The sequence below is a fragment of the Zerene cesonia genome, chromosome 12 (genome assembly GCF_012273895.1).
Source record: "Zerene cesonia ecotype Mississippi chromosome 12, Zerene_cesonia_1.1, whole genome shotgun sequence".
Classification (NCBI taxonomy): domain Eukaryota; kingdom Metazoa; phylum Arthropoda; class Insecta; order Lepidoptera; family Pieridae; genus Zerene; species Zerene cesonia.
In genome coordinates, this window is record NC_052113.1 from 3,338,300 (window position 1) to 3,358,828 (window position 20,529).

At 33.1% G+C, this 20,529-nt stretch overlaps 3 protein-coding genes and 1 long non-coding RNA gene across 4 annotated transcripts in view; 2 read left to right on the plus strand and 2 right to left on the minus strand.

Annotated features, from left to right (window-relative positions):
- LOC119830931 (NFX1-type zinc finger-containing protein 1-like) overlaps nucleotides 1–6,601 on the minus strand; it is a 45,195-nt gene extending 38,594 nt beyond the window's left edge. Inside the window, exons 1-9 of the mRNA XM_038354121.1 lie at nucleotides 6,456–6,601; nucleotides 5,326–5,364; nucleotides 4,922–5,029; nucleotides 2,975–3,558; nucleotides 2,410–2,629; nucleotides 1,542–1,587; nucleotides 1,053–1,278; nucleotides 748–918; nucleotides 13–126 (exon numbers count right to left, since the gene is read on the minus strand). Of these exons, the coding sequence (XP_038210049.1) occupies nucleotides 13–126; nucleotides 748–918; nucleotides 1,053–1,278; nucleotides 1,542–1,587; nucleotides 2,410–2,629; nucleotides 2,975–3,558; nucleotides 4,922–5,029; nucleotides 5,326–5,353 (1,497 nt within the window). The 5' untranslated portion in view covers nucleotides 5,354–5,364; nucleotides 6,456–6,601. The remainder of the gene's footprint in view (nucleotides 1–12; nucleotides 127–747; nucleotides 919–1,052; nucleotides 1,279–1,541; nucleotides 1,588–2,409; nucleotides 2,630–2,974; nucleotides 3,559–4,921; nucleotides 5,030–5,325; nucleotides 5,365–6,455) is intronic.
- A 1,440-nt stretch (nucleotides 6,602–8,041) lies between these two features.
- Nucleotides 8,042–10,784, plus strand: LOC119830856. The gene is made up of 3 exons (XR_005287866.1): nucleotides 8,042–8,124; nucleotides 8,226–8,453; nucleotides 10,670–10,784. It is a non-coding gene; the product is annotated as an uncharacterized LOC119830856 (long non-coding RNA).
- LOC119830851 (serine--tRNA ligase, mitochondrial-like) lies at nucleotides 8,522–11,788 on the minus strand. The gene is made up of 4 exons (XM_038354015.1): nucleotides 11,035–11,788; nucleotides 10,630–10,817; nucleotides 9,748–9,915; nucleotides 8,522–8,842 (listed from the first exon to the last, which is right to left on the minus strand). Exons 1-4 carry the CDS (start codon nucleotides 11,626–11,628, stop codon nucleotides 8,527–8,529), a joined length of 1,266 nt encoding a protein of 421 aa, XP_038209943.1. The 5' UTR covers nucleotides 11,629–11,788; the 3' UTR covers nucleotides 8,522–8,526.
- Nucleotides 11,789–13,444: 1,656 nt separating this feature from the next.
- Nucleotides 13,445–20,390, plus strand: LOC119830751 (DNA (cytosine-5)-methyltransferase PliMCI-like). The gene is made up of 8 exons (XM_038353878.1): nucleotides 13,445–13,557; nucleotides 13,974–14,079; nucleotides 14,168–14,537; nucleotides 14,750–14,963; nucleotides 15,038–18,038; nucleotides 18,419–18,599; nucleotides 19,591–19,772; nucleotides 20,267–20,390. Exons 1-8 carry the CDS (start codon nucleotides 13,496–13,498, stop codon nucleotides 20,336–20,338), a joined length of 4,188 nt encoding a protein of 1,395 aa, XP_038209806.1. The 5' UTR covers nucleotides 13,445–13,495; the 3' UTR covers nucleotides 20,339–20,390.
- The last annotated feature ends 139 nt before the right edge of the window (nucleotides 20,391–20,529 follow it).

Sequence of the window (20,529 nt, forward strand, 5' to 3'; positions counted from 1 at the left end):
TAATTTAAAAGCCTCGTATTGACTCTCGTTCAAACACATTTCCTCCGCAGAAGACAGAAAACTTGTATATGTGTCTGGACTACGCTGCTTCAGATCTCTCAAATATAGGGGTAGAGAGGATGATGCCTAAACAAAACTAATAATTATCAAATTGAATAAATTTTGGTGAAAATAATACTGTGTAACGAAACCTCGAAGTTATATATTTTGTTTGTTTAATATATAGAAAATATTTAAAATATTTTAAGCATTTCTTAGAACAATAATATGATATTTTTTTGAAAGTGGCCAATAAATGTGTGACGAAATTTTTTATTACATTTACAGCAACATAAGTTTATATTTCAATCACCAATTTATCAAAATCATTTCATAAACTACTTTAAAACAAAAATACATCTAAGTAACAAATAAATATATAAAAAAGGCCACGTTTCAACACACTCATCCAGCTAAGAAAATCTTTTTAGATGAAGTCGAGTGTTAGTGTGCAAAATTCGATTGCTAACGTGAATCATCCTCTATAGGTAGCCTAGCGGTCTAAGGCATCGCAATACCGCATTAAAAATTCGTGTTCATTATTCTCTTCGCAATTTGAACGAATGTGTAAAGCCGGTATTATGGTTTACCATTATTTATTCGTACCTTTTCGTTACCTTTTTAAACGCGAGGGATCAATCCCTCGTCAGAATGGTTTCCTTTTTTTTATTTTACTAATACATATTTATAAATCATATATGTACTAACCTCAACGTCCACTATATATTTTTTCATGGCTAGATGCTCCGGAAATGTGGGGTCTTTCAGCACTTTCAACACACCGTAATAAGGTTCAAAGTAAATATCGCTTTCTATCATTGTATATTCAACAGCCTTATCATTGGGACTCCCACTATCGTCTATTATTGAAACTGGAATCTAAACAAGATAAACGAATTAAAATATAAAAAGAACTTTCATTTTAATTAATCAATGATAATTCTCAAGAGAATGTTTGAAAATTACAAAGTAGACAGAAAATTATTATTTATTATATAATGAACATCATTTACCTTTCCTTTGCAGAGATAAGAACTTTCACGATCCAAAACTGTTGCTACAATAAAGGATTTGCAATCGTCTTTTGTAAATAATAAAAGAGCGCCATACAGAAAGCGCTTATTGTACTTCCATTTAATATTTCGAAATCGTTTTGTAGTTTGTGAATCTAATTGAATGATATGACCAAAAGCAACACTGGAAACATAAGGTTCCGCAAACTTTGCTTTTCGAAATACCCTGCAAAAATTATAATTAATATATTTATAATACATATTTGTCTTTAATCTTTCATCGGACGGGATATTTTTTATTTGTCTCATTTAGAAGTACAGAGACGTCGGCATCTATTCTGCCTCCATAGACCCTTTGTAATTTTACGATAATACAACAGATTGTAGAAAAAAAATTAATCGAATATGTATTAAGGAAATTTCCATTACAAATATGTATACCTCAAAAGAAACCATGGACATTTATATAAAAAATGCCGAAAAAAATACCTTATGTTTTCGTATCTCCTTCTCGTTGGATCATGTCGGAATTGCACTGTTAAACATATAAACTGTTAAATATAGCCGATGAGGATATTTACTACGAAGAGGTAAAAATAATAAGTTCATTAAAAGAACTAGCAGTTGCCCGTAGCCATGTAGCGTAGCGTGGTCAACTACTAGTTCTTTTTATACAACCAAATAAAAATTTATGGCACAAACTTTCATTCCCTATTTTATATCCCTTATTTTATTTCCTTGGGATTGGAATTTATAAAAATTATTTTTAGTGGATGCCTATATTAGTGACTATGACGCTATGCGCGACGCTACGCGACGACTATTACCGCCTCCTTGGTACAGTGGTTAACGCGTGAGCTTAGAACCGAGGGGTCCTGGGTTCGATTCCCGGTGGGGACGCACAAAAAAAAAGTCTCGGTCTGGCAGGACACAGAAGGCAGATCACCTACTTGTCCATAAAGAAAATCGATCAGTGAAACAGATGTATATCATCTGCCCCATACCCCACTAGGGGACACGGGACTTCACTTTTATATTAGTGACTATGTGCATGCTAAATTTCAGCTCGATCGGTCCAGTAGTTAGGGCTATGCGTCAGTAGATCAGTCATTCAGTCACCTTTGCGCGGGTGAAACCGCAGGGCGCAGCTAGTAATATTATAAATGCGAAAGTTAGTAAGGATGTGTGTGTTTGTTGCTCTTTCACGCAAAAACTACTGAACCGATTGCAATAAAATTTGGTACGTAGATAGCTGGACACCTGGAATAACATATAGGCAACTTTTTATCCCGATATTCCTACTACGGGATACGGATATACCGCGGGGCGCAGCTAGTATTCAATATTTTAAACTCACTTATACCCTCGCGGAGAGGGCCATAGCAATCCTCACGGAGTAATCGAAACTGAACATCTAAATAATGATCAACACCATTGTATGCTCCATCCACAATGTTAGGTCGTACAAATGGTTTCGAATCCAAGAGATCCTCCGTAGTAGGCAAAACGCTCAATTCTCGGAAAGAATTAGGAGGTCCATCTAAAACTACGACTGGTGACGCTGAATGTGACTTTTCCTACAAAGACAAATTTAAATTATAAAATAAAAGGCACAAATAGTACTTAGTTGTTATTTACTACTATCGGCTTTTGCATCAAGTCTAAGTTTTTTCAGATATTGTCTGACCATATTTTTTTTTCAGCTATTGAATCCTTTTCAAATTGATGGTTAATAATTAGCTAACGATCAATCAAACACAGAATGCCCATAAACGTTTGTACTTCTTTTGTTTACGTTATTAACGTACTGGTAAAATAATGCAAAAAAATTGATCATATCTCCGAGCGTCATGTTTACAAAAATAATGAAATCGAAAATTTAAGATGGTTATCGACTGAAGAATAATATTGTAGAACATCACCTCCTCTGTAGTTTTCTCACGATAGGAGAAAAAATTCCGCAAAATTTGAAATTTCTTAACATCCTCTTCAGGGAGTTCATAGTTATGTTTTTCTTTCAATGCTTCTAGACAACATTTTGATGCACTCTCAATTAAAGACCTGCATTTATTTGTAGCAGTTGACGGTGATATTGCAATAATACATTCGAGCGTTAAAATCAAGTTCTTCCAAAAAGTAGTTTGATGCTTCCAGTACAAAGAATTCTGCTCTTTATTTTCTGTATACGGCAAATTTAGTAAATATAGCACCAGGTTTTGTATAAAACCTGAATTACATATTTCCAACAGCAACTCCAGCTTTAACTGGTCAAATCGAGACTGACATATTTTTGCTGATATTGATAATATTAAACTATAAACATCTAATCTATCAGAGGGCATTTTTAAGAAATTACAAAATGCCTCTCTTTTAGAATTTATTTCGCTTAAAATATCATTGCCATCATATTCGGATAATTTCATTAGTGTTAGGATACCCAAATTCTGATTCCTTCTTTTATTAGATTGATTAAAAATCATGCTCTCATTCTCATTCACGTGCTCTTCTGTAAGAAAAAATATTATCAGTTTTCATCACAGGTAGGGTATACATATAATAGTCTGCCATATAATATCATTAAAATAAAATTAACTGTTAACTGATATGTCACCTCTTAAACGTGAAACACATATTAATAATCATGTCATGACAAGTCCCTTTACACCCTCAATTCTATCCTACTAATATTATAAAAGCGAATGTATGTTAGTATGTGTATGTTTCTCTTTCACGGAAAAACTACTGAACCCATTGCAATTAAATTTGGTACGTAAATAGCTGGACAACTGGAAAAACACATAGGCAACTATTTATCCCGATATTCCTTTGAGTTGAGACTTTCGCGGATGAAACCGCGGGGCGCAGCTAGTCCTATATATGCTTCCACATATACGTCACGTTATATATGTATACGTTAAGATTTTATTTAGTTTAAAAGTTTAGTTTAAACCGGATCCGTTGCGCCGTGTTTTCTGTTCACTAATACAATTCTTAGTGTGTTCTATGATTCATATCGATTAACAGGTAAAAGAAAATAAACAAAATATCGAAACGTGACAAATGACTCCTCTGCGTTCGCTTGCCAGAAGAGAAATTGGAGTTTAAAAACGTATAAATTATCTTACTAGCTTACTGCATGCGGCTTCTCCCGCTTGGAATTCGGTTATATCGCGAAACATGGTTAGGAGTAGCCTATTGTCTTTCCTAAGTTATAGACTATCTGTCAAAATCTACGTGCGCGCTTTTCTCCCCGTTGCACCTATTAACTCATCTCTTTTTATTTATTCGATAAATGAATTTGTCTTAAAAATTAAACAATCATGATTTTATGTTTGGCAATAGGAATCTACGAAAAAAATGTTTGCATTAAAAAGTATGGTACGTCCTATCCCAAGTTCAATTTTATCTTCATATCAAATTTCATCAAAATCTGTTAAGATGTTTAGGCGAGAAAACTTAAAAGATACAGAGAAGAAAGAGAGACAGACAGACAGAGTTACTTTCGCCCCGCGGTTTCACCCGCGTAAGTCCGTATCATAATTGTAAACCAATAAAACCATATTAACAACCAACAATTTTTTTGTCGTAAGGGAACATGTCAATCTGCTATTCCAAATGTGAAAGTGAAAAAAAAAAATACAATCCTTTATTCCTCTCGTCAATCCTTTCTTAATCCCTTTTCAGTTGAAAGTCGGCAATGCATTTGTAAAGGCGTAAGGTCTGCAATCGCATTTACGCCTCTTCAAATTTTCATGGGCGATGGTAGCGCTTACCAACAGGCTCGATTTTTACTGTCTCATTATATGTATAGATATAATATTAAATGTAGTATATATTATATTATCTGTGCCTACATGTTTGTCACATACCATTTATGTTTCTATTTCGTCTTTGCTGTGAACCGCCTCTTCCACGATCCATTCGGCGATTAAATCCTCGGTGGTTTCTAAAGTCTGGTCGTCCATTGTTCGATGGTCCTTTATTGACGTAAATATATAAGATACCTTTCATCATATAGGTTAAAGGTATTATATTTATCTTAATAATTATGAAAATATGACTTATTTTTCGATTATATGACTTTTTTAATGTCGTAGTGGGTGAGGCGGAGGCCCGTGTCCCACGTCGGTAAAGATTCACGTCGGGCGAACCACGCTTAGAGCGGATGCCCGCGTTATTAAAAAAAGAAATTAATATTACAACTATGTTTGTTAATTTTTTTCACTTTGTTTTTAATAGACTATTCCATCCTCGTAATTAGTTATTTACTTACCGGGACCTGGATAACCATAGGCAGACATGTTTTAAAATTCTGAAACAAATTATGTTCATATACTGTCTTTGTAACTCCAACGATTAAAGCAACGCACGCCAATATAGCCCTCAGGGGACTGATTTTTTTCCGACTTATTTCCGACATCCGACAGTTATCGTTATATACCACCAAATAATTAAAGATCCCTATAACTTTTAACTTATTATGTTATTCTGATATCAAAGCTATATTACTGTAAAGTTTTATGAAAGTCCGTTCAGTAGTTTTTGCGTGAAAGAACAACAAACATACATACATACTTACAAACTTTCGCATTTATAATAATAAAGGATAAAGAATATATATATACATAAGTGTTCGGTATTACAACTTTCTGATATTACAATGTACACAGTAGGTATCATCAAACGGAAGTTTATGCGATAGCAGTGGGAAACACAATACACATGTATGACTATAAACTGAAAAAAAGTCTGTTTAAACGCTTAATATTGTGTCATCCGAAACAATTTCGTCTCTCAGTTGAAGAGAAACGGTTTTCTTTTTTAGTTTTTGCATATGTTAATTCAATGTTTTCTTAGGCTCCGATGAAAAGTATTATGCCTTTTTAAACCTGAATTAATTGAAATCTTCCAGGTTCAAGTTCAAATGTCATGCAAACGAAATCGCGGGCACCAGCTTGTGTACAATAAACAGTAACCAGATCATATTTGTAGATTATTATTAACAACATTTTTTTTAAAAGAGTTAATTCTAGAAAAGATTTGACTTAATAACACACTCGAAAAAATAAAGCGCAATCGAATTAAAATATATCTGACAAATGTAGGCCTTCGTAATACTTTACACAAACTAAGAGCATTAATCAATTGGTGAACATAACACAATTTATATATATACTAACTATTGCTCGCCCCGGCTTGAAGCGAGGTATATACAAAGCACATGTATATATGTGTAATATAAAATATTCAATGAATATGTACATTTCTGATGGTAAAAGAATTTTTGAAATAATGTATTGTAGTATTTTTGAGAAATCTTTAGCAACAAACATATCATATACAAAAACAAAATATGAATTATAATATTACTGATAAAATACCAAATTATTTATAAATACTCACACTCAATGAACAAATCCGTAAAAGTAAAAATATTGTGATATTTTTTCTGCAGAAACCACACACATTCGAACAGCATAGAAAAGTATATAATTTTTATATAAAACCAAGATCATAAGCAAAGAGCTTAACGTTTCCACAAGTCAAATGAAGATAATTTGACAAGCGAATTAAATAAATAGGATCTCCGACTGATGAGTTGCAAGCTTATATTTAACAATTTTCTCGAATCCCCGTCGGTCTTCATGAAGAAGGAAAATAGTCCAAACATTCAAATAAAAAGTTAGAGGCCAAAAATATATTTAAAATTGTACGAACCAACTTTTTATAATTAGGTTATTCCTTTTATAAATAATTATTTTATCCTAAAATAATAAGTAATTATTAACACATATTTTTTAAATATGTTGTATAAAACTCAAGCAAATAAAGCAATTTAATTTCAAGAAACGTACGATTTATATCTAGAAATAAAAGTACCAATTTGAATAAAAATACCCAATAAATGTGGATAACAACATAAGTTACATATGGTCACATTTTCATATCTATGGTCGGGTATTTACTTAAATATCAAATTTCTTTAACAGCCAATCGAGGGCAACCATGGTATAGCGGGGAATTCCCGAAACATTTGTTATATTCCGTTCCCCAAGAATAGATATTAATAATTTATTAAGTAGCTAAAAAATGTTTTGAAAATGATACTTAATAATATAAAATATTATAGTAGAATAAACTTAATTGGAAAAGGAAGAGCATAAAACAAAAAAATGTGAGCCGTCACGGGACGCCTGGCAGATGTGAAACACCGTCATTATTTTCATGTATATATATATTATACACCATAGTATAGCGTGGCGATGCGTCGCCACGGCATGCGTCGCCACGCCAGAAATCGGTTTTACGTGCGGCTATAGATGTTTCACATCAAAATGAGGGGAAAAATAATTTACGGTCTATCTGAGGTACCTGATACTACTGATCTCATAAAACCGGTTTTCTCGATTTCCCGAAAAACTACATTAATGACAACATTATTATTTGGCAAAGCTGTAGGTAATCAAAAGATTTACATTTATCTTTTTACACTTTATCAAGTTACCTCAAAATTAATGTGAAAAATTCAAATTGCCAAATTAGTTTTTTTTCTTTTTTCAAAAATTAGTTTTTCTATAAAACTTGGAGAATTTGCCTTTTATGTCCTAAATACATTAAAATTTAATTTCAAAGACCTTTTAGTCTAAAATCTCAGGATGACTCTTGTAATTTATGACTGTTTTTATCACATTTTATTTTTTATTATTTTCATAATTTTCCAAAAATATCAATTTAATTCTATGGAGCACTTTTTTTTCCTAAGAAATGTATCGGTATAAATTGGTTACAATTAAAATAAGATGTAAAACGTCTACATTGGTGTTCTATTTCGGAACACGAATAATACTCCTACCGGCTGCCGGAGTTGTCAGAACTTCAGAGGATGTGCCATAGAGAGAAGTAATATTTGTATCATAGTAATATTAAAGTGCTTGGCATGTTTTATGTCAAATGTTGACAAGACTACCACATAAGGTATTTCCTGTAAAAAAAATATCAGATCTCAATCTCATGTAGAGCCAAGTTTCTAGGTAAAAATGTAAAGCTTCGCCATTTCACTACCGCCGTGGAGGTGATGTGAATATTTAGTTTCTGAAGTGTGAAGAATATGATTTTTTTTTTTTGTTGGTTGTATACTAAATTTAGATTACACACTAAATTTCCGCTTTCTAGCACTTCAGGATACTTCCTGGCTGGCTACTGCCAATCACTTTAATGATCATCAGTGTGTCATTGAATCAGTGATGAAATTGGTTTGGTGTAATCAAAAGTATTAGAGCTATTTAAAAAAAAAGCCAAAATTGAGACTGTATAGTTTATTAGTCTGTTATTGACATCATATCCTGACTATCTGGTACATCGGAAACCAAATCTATGAGCATTGAAACACTTTGAGAAAAGGTAGGTAGTGCCTTTGAACTTCGCTTGGCTCATCTTGGCGATATTTAAGAATGAAATGAAAAACAGTCTTCATTTAATGTTTTATTTTTAAAAGTTTTAATTTTGGCACCACCATGTTTTTACTAATGTTTTCTTTGTTGTTCATATATGGTTGTAAGATTTTTGGAATTTCTATTTTTCCCTTAGCATGTTGGTGAGTTTCCATTAGAGAAATTAACATCCGTGGAATTGCACAGGCTGTACCATTTAATGTATGAACATAATTATCAATTTTTCCATCATTAAATTTAATGTTAAGTCTCCTGGATTGATAGTCTGTACAATTACTGCAGCTCGATATTTCTCCATAATTGTTTCTGCCTGGCATCCAAGCTTCAATGTCATATTTTCTACAAGAATAACATTTACTATAATATTTAAAATAACAACATTTACAGAAAAATATTTGTGTCTGTGCCCTACCTAAAGAAAAGAGGGTGGTTAATTTTTCTCTGGACTAATTTTTTTTTTAATTGCACTATTTTTCTTAATGAAAAATAATTGTTTTTGTAATTTCAACATATCTAAATATTTTTAAGTATAGTGCTTACATCTATGCATATAATAAGACAGTAAAAATCTGTTTTGAACAAAGTTAAAAAATGATAATTGAAGAGGGTTTATAAACAGTAACAGAGCATGAATCCAAAAAATGGGTTTGTAAACACTAATCTTCAGCTGTTTTTTTCATAGTCAAGTTTATGTTGCTGTATTCAATTTATATGAGATAAGTAACTTCAGTCAGATTAAGTCAAACCTAATTTAATGGAAATCCTCTTTCATTCTTCACATACGGAGTGTACGAGAACGAAGTTGCGAGCACCAGCTGGTTAATAAATAAAATACCTACTTTACTTGCATCTACTGTCATCAATGTTAAATTATATGCATGTTATTCTTATGTGGTAGAGTGTTCATTATGCGCATGCTATTTCTAGGACTATTTTGTTTATATTACATAAGCAATTAGGGAGTTCTAAGGGCAATGTTAGCCAGATCAGCAATGTTAATGTATATATGTATTGCAATGTTTTTCTTGCTTAGCTTTCATATCAAATTTCCTTTTACAATGTGAGGAGTTTAGTTTATAACATAAATGCTTTATTGTGTAAACATTATAAGTGCACAAAACTTACATACAAAATATTACATTGTTTAAATGCAGTAGTTGCACACCATAAATTTTATCTAATGGTCCTCATTTTCTGGCATTTTCATTGTAATATGTAATGTAAGAGTAGTAGGCATATATTACCTGTAAGCTGGTGCCCCCAATTCATGTGGTGGCATATCCAACACTCTCATGTGTATGCCTAATGGTGCAAATAATTCCTCTTGAGTTTCTCTAATATATTCCAACATTTGATCAGACATATTTGGATGTGAAACAATAAACATTTCAACTTTTGTAAATTGATGAACTCTGAAATTTGAGACTTTCATTATTTGGTAAAAAATAACTAATGTTACTAGGGAAAGATGTAATTTTCTAATTGTTAAAGATTTTTAAATTGATAATTACAGTAATTTTTGAGAATATTTATTACATACCAAAATTCAAATGTGTCCTGTATATAATATGACTGTAGAAGAGCCGATTATATTCCATAAATAATAAAGTAACTGACAGGCCTAATGCATTTGTCCAGAAAGCCAAGAAAAAATAAGTATTTAACTTAGCTTTTACGAGGATAAAAATGTTTACCTTAATATAAAACAATTACGCTATGTATAAAGACCTCAATTCTATGTGGAAGAAACAAATAATAACTTGATACCTAAATTAATAACAATTAATCTAATTATAATCTTATATCTGCACATTATCACATCACTAACGCTCAAAGCAAAACATTGTGAGAAAACCAACAAATTGAAACAAAATTGAAGAAACAAAAGTTCAGCTACATATGACATCCGACAACCTTCACTTGGTTAGTGTGGTGACCCCTCATAGGAAACTTGTGTTGTTGTTAGTAGGAACATATAGGGTCTGATGATAATAATAATACACTTGAGACAGACACACATAAAAAGGATTCTTAGTATTTGGAAAATGATCATAAAATCATTTCTATCACTCAAAATATTTTTGATAGACAATTCTTCCACATTGTAATGTAAAAATAAGACAAACCTGTAAGTCCCTCTTTCATCTAAAACATTTGAAGTTTCAGCTCTGTAACATCTACTAACTGCAGCCAGCTTTAGTGGCAATCTGTCTGATGAATGGATAGTGTTTCTAAAAAGCCCGGCAAGAGACATTTCCGCTGTGCCTGAGAGATATAAATCAGGTCCATGGAGCATTGGATCCAAAGAATAGATCTGAAAAATAATTAAAAATTTGTTATTAATGTTTTTCCTGTAATATAAATTATACATCACTTAACCATTCAGCAGCGATCTATGTCTGTCATATTAATTACTGTTTACTCAAAAAAGTATGTCTGAGGTTTCAGCACATACTTTTCAAGAAGGTTGGATAAAAAATATCAATGTTAAAAATCAGTTATAATAAAATATTTTCTTTCCAATGTTATACCTGAGTTCTGTCACTATTTACAGTCATACCACAGCTTGTTATTATCGCACTAGGTAATATATCAGGTACAGAAATTAATTTGAAACCCTTATTCAATAATGAAGATACGGTGTATTTAATTAAGGCTTCTTCATATTCAGCTAATTCACTAAAGTAGTAATAACTTTTATTATCACAAGTGTAACCAAGCCTGTCAGTTCTCATTAAGTTCAAAAATTCAGTAATATCACTAAATTCCAATGGTTTGTGTGAACCAAAATCCTTTTTTCCATTTAAGGTAGTGACAGTGACTGGATTTTCCCCATATTGCTGAACTAGAGGATGAGTTCGATTTGGCAAAAGCGTCAATTCTTCGTAAAATTTTTTTTGTACATCTTCATAAGAATTTGAGCTGGTGGATGTTGTTTTTAAAGTATCGTACAATTGTAGTACATAATCAATCCTACCTATTCCCTTTCTTTGATTAATATTTTGTTTAATTTCAGGATAATTTTTATGATTACAATAGTATTCTGTTTCTATTTCAGGATAGCAAGTTGACAAAAATCGCCTGCCGAAGTTAACATAAAATCTCCTGTAATATAGCGTTAGCATTTTTTTATATATATAGTTTGAATAATTAAATGTACATCCTCATATATTTTTAAACACAGATTTTAAGAATAAGTACAATAGTTAGATCACAATCAACATAAAACACAAATGTTTTTAGAATAATTATATCTGTCAGTTGTCAGTTGTCAAACGACCACAGACCACTCCGCAGATAAAGAACTAGTTACTACCACTCCCCAGTCATTAGATCGCAATGAGTAGTATAATATTACGGGGTAATAATCGTAATATTATACTACTCTTTGCGATTAAGTGAATTATCAACACACCACCACAACACTGCTTAGGTACCGAGTTCGATAGTGTACATTTCAGAAATTATCTACAAATGGATTCGAGATCGTTTAAATCATATTAACAAATCTTGTAACAGCCTTTATTCAAAAACAAAATACTATTTGTAACCATTGATAACACAAACTCAATTCCTAATTATTGCATATCCTTAAATATAAAAAAAAATTGTCCCTGAAAAATATTGGGCTATTTAAATAAGTCTAGTGTGAGTATTTAAACAATATAGTTCTAAATATCTTAATGCGATTACCAACATTATATATTATGATATATTATTAATGCGACTTTTATAAATAGACCAAAATTTTTCCAAATATTCTAATAAATTTGGAAACAATTAAGTGAACTTATTACACATAAGCGCATTACTTCTTAATTAACGATGATAACTCGCTAAATACGATTAAATTTCCAAGACGACAAAAATTTTGAGTAACATGTATAGTAGTAATATCTGAATATTACTCTGAAGTAACAAATGGATATTATGTATTATCAAATTAAAGTGGGTCCACATATATTTTTATTCCGAATATATATTTTTTTGCGCAAACTATGTATGAATTCTTTTATTTGTATATGTTGCGTGCTGTAGGATTTTTTTTTAATCAATTTTATACCTATCCATTTATTTTGTTTTCTTATTTTTTCTTTATGCTGTTATTATAATGTAATAACAATATGTTAGCATAAGCTACAACACACATATTATAGCGGTACTACTTTTAATACTTACATAGAAAGTTCAATATCACATATAACACGAGTTAGTAGTTAGTGGAAAAAAAAATTTTATTCTTCCTAGAGTTCTTCTAAATAATTTTGCCTCTTCATCAAACAATATACTCTTTATCATGTTTTTATCACATTGGAAATGGAAATTTTTCCTGTTAGAAATTTATTCTGTATACATTGGTTACTCGTTAAATTTTGATATAAACGTCTACACTGGTAACACCGACGCTGCCCATATCTATCTCATACTCTTGTACGTGCTTAGAAATGACCGGTTATGACATCATAGTACATATACATTGAATTTACCAGACATTTGTCCTTTTTAAAAATTGAAATTGAAATTAAATCGAAAAGTATTTACGGCAGCTTGATTAAGACGTAATTAGGTTTTAAAAAAAAATATGTGACTCTTATTCGAATTACATGCATTATGCATATTCCCTATTCTGTGGGGGTGTCGTATATTACTGGTGCGAGCTGGCCCAATTTGTGCCAAAACATGCAATTTGTTATATTTTAGTGATGATACATAAGATAAATAAATGTAAATGCTAAAGTTTCAATTCATATCATCTATGGTAACTAAAGCGAATGCCAACTGCAAACATGACAACAAATATGTCAACTTTTTCGCGCCTTTTCAGCTGAATTTATCGTTTAGTGTAAACACATAGTAACTAGTTCTTAATCTGTGGTGTTTACAACAAATTAAATGATTATTGATTTATAATATATATATTAATATAATTTATAGTATCTTGTATAGTATCAATAATTAGAATACTTATAGCAATTTATACGCTACATAAATATGCCTGCATCCACCGAAGAACATGACGATTATAATAAAAGCAAAGTATTCAATGAAAGTCGGTAAGAGAAAAGCATGTTCTGCCATTTTTTAAAAATAATAATTTCTATCCTTATTAAAAAATTAGAAAGTGGGATTGTTTGACTTTCCTTCATATCGAAACGGAGTGATTTGATTATATTGTCTCTGTGTCTGGAGATAGGAGGCTAGAGACTATCTCTCCATAACACATAACACTCAACTGTTTTGCAAGGACACTTATCGTTATGCAGTTCTAAAAATGTCGTAACAATTGATCAAGCCAATTCAAGACAGAATAAAATTAATCAAATCACATTGTTGTAATTATATATAAATTTTCTAGCCTTAGCTTTGATGCATTGCTATGTTTGTGTAAGTTATGTGAATGTTATCCAAGAGGAGGCAGTACATTTATGAAACTAATAAAAAAATGTATTAAAAATATTTGTTTTTTTAGGCTAAAAAATAAATTAAGTGAAAAAACTCAACAAAAGTTAACAGATATTTTTATTAAAAAACGATCACGAAGCCCAGACACACAATGTGATACAATGAATGATGTGGTAATTATTAATAATTAATAACTAAATAACATATGATGTAGTAATTACTATTTTTTGTAATTTATGCATTTTAAATTTTTATTTGTAGAAAAAGATGAAACAAGAGAAACAATTTATTAATGCAATAAAACAAGCAACAAATGAAATAGATAATGGCATATCAACTGAAACTAAAAATGATGAAGAAAGTCACCTTTTAGAATTTGTAAATAATGATATTGACACTACTACACACAAAAAAATGGATGAAAATCAAAATGTTAATGAATTAAATGACAAAAAAAAAGAATCGAAAATACCTGAAGATACTATGATTAATAAAAATCTAGATACTGAGAAATGCCTCATTTGTGGACAGTTTCTCAATAATTCAGACATTATTTATTATCAAGGACACCCACAAGATGCTATGGAAGAATTTATTGCATTAACAAATGAAAAATTACTCTTGGTTACAGGTAAATCCTAGAAATGAGGTGGAATTAAAGATTTGTTTTTTGAAACAGCATTTTACTGTATTCAGTTCATTATTGAAACTTACATAGCATGAGAATTATATGTGAATGCCAGAACAGAATTATAAACTACATATAGAAACAATGCAAAGTACATAAAAAAGTTATTATTATAATATCTGTTAATACATAACCTATTATGAACCATGTTGCAGGTGATGAAGGTGATATAATGGAACGGCCACAAACAAACATAACAGGATTTGCAATATTTGACCAACAAGGACACTTAGTCCCAATCGATGGTGGCCTTGTTGAGAGTGATGTCAGGATTTTTATGTCTGGTTATTTGAAATCAATATGTTCTGATTGCCCTGATATAGATGAAGAATGTATACCAGTTAAAGATGTTGGCCCTATCATTGAATGGTATATCATATTTTTTGTTCATTCGTGTGCCATTTTTCAGTTAGTGAATTAATCAAGCCTTAATAATTTTACAGGTATATTCATGGATTTGATGGAGGCAGTCGAAATTGTATAACACTTTCCACTGAGTTTGGGGAATACAATTTATTAAAACCTAGTGCGGACTATACACCTTTAATGGATAATCTGTATGAGAAAATCTGGTTGAGTAAAGTGGTAGTAGAATATTTGGAAGAATATCACTATCTGCAACCAACATATGAAGATCTATTAGAAGTAGTTCGAGAATCTAAAATACCAGACCTCAATGACAAGTCAATGTCTGAAGACATGCTTCACAAACATGCTCAGTTTGTCTGCGATCAAGTTGTAAGCTTAGAATCAGAGGAAGACAGTGATCCTCTTATAACACTCCCATGTATCAGAGAATTGATAAAACTTATGGGTATAAAGTTTGGTAAACGCAAAATACGAGCTAAAATTGATTATAAGAAAGTTGATAAAAAAGCTTGGACTAAAGCTACCACTACACCTTTAGTGCAGAAAACATTTGAAAGTTTTTTTATGAATCAGCTAGATAAAACTAATCATGAACTGGTATTAAGAAGAAAGAGATGCGGTGTGTGTGAGGCTTGTCAACTACCTGATTGTGGGGAGTGCAATGCCTGCAGAGCTATGCTTAAGTTTGGGGGTCATGGAAGGACTAAGAAGGCCTGTGTCAGAAGACTTTGCCCCAATATGGCCGTACAGCAGGCTGAGGATTCCGATCCTGAAGATGATGATGAATACCAACAGAATGTAGAAAAAAATAAATTCAACAAAATTGAGGATGCTTTGCCAGTAAAATTAACTGGTTCAAACAATAGGAATATTAAATGGATTGGTGAGCCAGTTAAAGCTGATGCTACAAAAATATATTATGAACAGGTTGAAATTGATGGTGCTGAGTTAAAAATTGGAGATTTTGTAATGGTTGAAACATCACAAGCAAATATACCTGCTTTGGTTTCAAGGGTTATTTACATGTGGAAAGAAATAATAAACCCTAAATCTGGATATTTCCATGCTGAAGTTTTTATTAGATCATCAGATACTGTGTTAGGGGAAGTAGGAGATCCGAGAGAAGTATTCTTAGCTGATCGATGCTGTCATGGAGCACCATTATCTTCTATTCTCAGAAAAGCTTCAGTAAACAAAAAAGAAACTCCAGACGACTGGTTCAAACTTGGCGGAAAAGAGGTAGAACAAGAGTTCTTTGAAGATGATGGAAAAACATATTTCTATAAGAAATTTTATGAAAGATTCACATCTCGCTTTGAAGACTTACCTCCTGATCCACCTTGTCCAAATGAGTTAAGAAAACACAGATACTGTCCATCTTGTGAACGTAAGACGAAAAAAGATGCTAAAGATATCCCAAAAGTAAGTGGCAAGCTTGTAGAAAAGTCGGAATTTGTGAAAGAAGATAATAGATCTGAATGGACTACCGTTAAATGGCAAGATGTTGAATATAAAAAAGGAAATGGTGTGTTCCTTAAGCCGGGCACATTTAAACTTCGAAACAATCTTAATATCAATAGTACAACAAGGATGAAACTTGATAAAGTGGATGAAGATATTTATCCTGAATACTACAGAAAGAGTGATAACAATTTACGTGGATCTAATGTGGACACTAGTGACCCATTTTGTATTGGGCATATAGTAGCTGTAACAGCTGCTGGTGAAGGGCCTCTTATTGTACCACAAGATATTTACATAAAAGTTAATATTATGTATAGGCCTGAAAATACTTGCAATAGATTTCCACAACATGAAGATCTAAATGTTGTTTATTGGAGTGAAGAAATTACGGAGGTACCATTTTCTTCTGTAGTTGGACCATGCCATTTAGTTTATATTGAGAATATACCCCAGTCTGATACAATATATAGCTGGTTGGAACAAGATCCAAACCGCTTTTACTTTCGAATGTCATATGACAAGAAATCAAATGAAATCAAAGATTTACCGCATTATGCGAGGAATATCGGCCGTACAGATAAGGGGAAAGATAAAGGAAAAGGTAAAGGAAAGTCAAGTAAACCCATTGAACAAATTTCTAAAGTAAATGAAGTGAAGGTCAAACCTCTTCGTACTTTGGATGTGTTTGCTGGTTGTGGTGGCTTGTCGGAAGGCTTGCATATGTCTGGTGTAGCTGAATGTAAATGGGCAATAGAAAATGTTGAAGCCGCAGCACATGCATACTCATTAAATAACAAAAACTGCATTGTATTCAACGAAGACTGTAATGCTCTGCTCAAAGATGCCATGTCGGGTGCAACACATAGTTCCAGCGGCCTGAGGCTCCCCATGCAAGGTGAAGTCGAGCTGCTGTGTGGAGGCCCTCCCTGCCAAGGGTTTTCAGGCATGAATAGATTTAATTCCCGCGAGTATTCAAACTTCAAAAACTCGTTAGTTGCCTCGTATCTCTCGTACTGCGATTTTTATAGACCTAAATATTTCATCTTAGAAAATGTCAGAAACTTTGTGGCGTTTAAAAAGGGAATGGTTTTGAAGTTAACATTGAGAGCTCTATTGGACATGGGGTATCAGTGCACGTTTGGAATCCTTCAGGCTGGAAACTATGGAGTGCCTCAAACAAGAAGAAGGCTCATCATATTAGCTGCGGCACCCGGCTGTAAGCTCCCTCTTTACCCTGAACCGACACACGTGTTCAGCCGTCGGGCTTGCTCTTTAACGACCACGATAGATGGAAAGCGATTCGCAACAAACATGCAATGGGACGAGTCGGCACCAAGACGCACTTGCACTATACAAGACGCTATGAGTGATCTACCTCAAATATGCAATGGTGCGAATAAAATCGAAATAGATTATGGATCAATGCCTGAGAGTTATTTCCAACGTTTAGTGAGAAGTAATGATGAAAACGCAAAATTGAGAGATCATATATGCAAAAACATGGCCCCTCTTATACAAGCTCGTATTGCTAGAATACCAACAACTCCTGGCTCTGATTGGCGAGATCTTCCCAATATTTCTGTGACATTGTCAGATGGAACTAAGTGTAAGGTAAGTTTGTGTTAATAATAATATTTGAATAATTTTACAACAGGAAAAATAATTGAATACACAGGTTGCTATAGATAAACGTTAATGTCACAGTTCCTATTAGATTTATTTTCGTACAACTTAAATTGAAGGACCTCATAATTTTTTGTTCATTTATCAAGGATTGATGACATTACAATAATCGCATGAGTTTATCTCATTATCCTGGAAATAAATAATAACTTTACGTACACTCGTATGGGAGGACTGAGACAATTTATTTGATTTGGTTTTTTCAATAGATAAAGGGATTCAAGAGGAAGGTTTATATGTTAATAATATCCGAATCGCGAGTCCGCCACCAAAAGCCAGTTAGACTAATAAATGGATATATCGGGCAGGTGCTGCAGTACCGCTACGAGGACGCGAAGAACGGGCGCTCGTCGACGGGCGCGCGGCGTGGCGTGTGCGCGTGCGCGGCGGGCGGCGCGTGCGGCGCGCAGGACAAGCAGGAGCACACGCTCATCCCCTGGTGCCTGCCGCACACCGCCAACCGGCACAACAACTGGGCCGGTCTCTATGGTGCGCTCGCTTGGTTTTTTTTTTTTTTTAAGCCGAAGTGTGCTCGACTCCCACATTAAACCGTGCCCGCCTACACGTGCGAAATTCTTTGCGAGCAAAACATTTCTCAAACGATTATTCATTATTTCTCAGTATGTTAAGTAGTTTTCCAAATGATTAATTGCTTTGCAGTATGGACGTTCATAGACACCAAATTAGTGGTTAGTAATTTTTTTCTGTATGTCTGTTTGTTGGTATGTCCGTCTTGTTTATTTCAAAAGTTCATAAGGTGATTGTGGTTGACCAATATTAGGCTCTTTTGAGGTATATTTTAATTGAATAATATAATTTTGTAGTCGGTGGATAAAAAAAATAAGCGAATATGTTGTTTAATTACATATTCGCTTATTTTTTTATCCACCATATCGTATGTAAACATCTCATTGTTTAAAAATGAATTAGTAATATAGAATAGTTTTTAGCTGAAATAAATAATGGACGAATGCTCGCAACTAGTCTTTAAAATGTAATTCCACGTACAAAACGTGAGTGAAGTCGAATACTGAAAGCTATTCGTATAATAAAATCGCTCCATTATGTCATCAAAGATAAGAATCCCTTTTGTGACAATGCGAAATTGTTTAGTTTTTGCTAAAGGAGTTATTACACTATCATATATCTTGGATCATATAAGTCATCATATGTTTGATCCATTTAACTTGACAATTTAATTTATTGACAAAATGAATCATATCTCTATATTACATCTTCTATACTTGATGAAACTTGGTATGGCACATACTCCGAGAAAGGATCTTATTTACTTTTCATCCTGGAAATCGATACAATATCTGAGGGGGGAGGGGTGAAAGTCACTCTTAAGTATTTATTGACAAACGCGAACGAAGTCGCAGGTACAGCCAGTTATCCAATAAAATTGACTCGTGGACCTTCCGAGATAAATGATAGGGTAATATCCCCCTAATAAACACGGACACATGTACTGGGACAGGTCGCATATCCTGGGACGGATACTTCAGCACGACGGTGACGGACCCCGAGCCGATGGGCAAGCAGGGCCGCGTGCTGCACCCGGCGCAGAGCCGCGTGGTGTCGGTGCGCGAGTGCGCGCGCTCGCAGGGCTTCCGCGACACGTACCTGTTCGCCGGCTCCGTGCAGGACAAGCATAGACAGGTGAGCAAGCATGCAGACTGGGTTTTATCCTAACACGGTTTTTCTAGCTTCACCTACATGTTTCAGAATGCTTTTAAATCTGATCGCCAGCAATAATTGTTTCCTATGTATATCCTGTATAAGGGCAAGTGACAATTTAGCTGATTCTATAATTAAAGCGTGTGTTTCAATTTTTTGAACTATATTTATTATTAATTAGATTTGTGTTGGAAAGGGATGGTCAGAATGCGATTCGCCAAGATCGGCGCTAGTTGAACGGCCCCATGTATTTGAAGCTAGACTTTGTTTTTTGATTTTGTAAGGTTTTATTATTGCTCCGATGCTAGTAGTCGTAAATTGATTTTATCAATTATTTTGCGACAATTGCAAAGTAATACCTTTGGTATAGAGTGAAGACGATTATCATGATTTTTAAATTTAAGTACTTTATAGATGTTTAAATTTAACTTTGTGTGATATGTGGGAAAGTAAAGTATAACAATTTTTTATTTTAGGTGGGTAATGCAGTTCCTCCCCCTCTTGGAGCAGCACTAGGAAGAGAAATAAAAAAGGCTTTAGTATCATGATATTCAATCAATACATGTTATTATTATTTGGTAATAAATCATGTGAACAAATGATGGCATTTTATTATAATGATGAAATGATGGAATGCGCTGCCCGCTTTTAGTGGGTAAGGGAAAAGGAACTGATTCATGACAGGAAAGAAGGAATGTACTGGGACGGTTGAGGAAAAGGAAATAGGCCACCGGCTCCC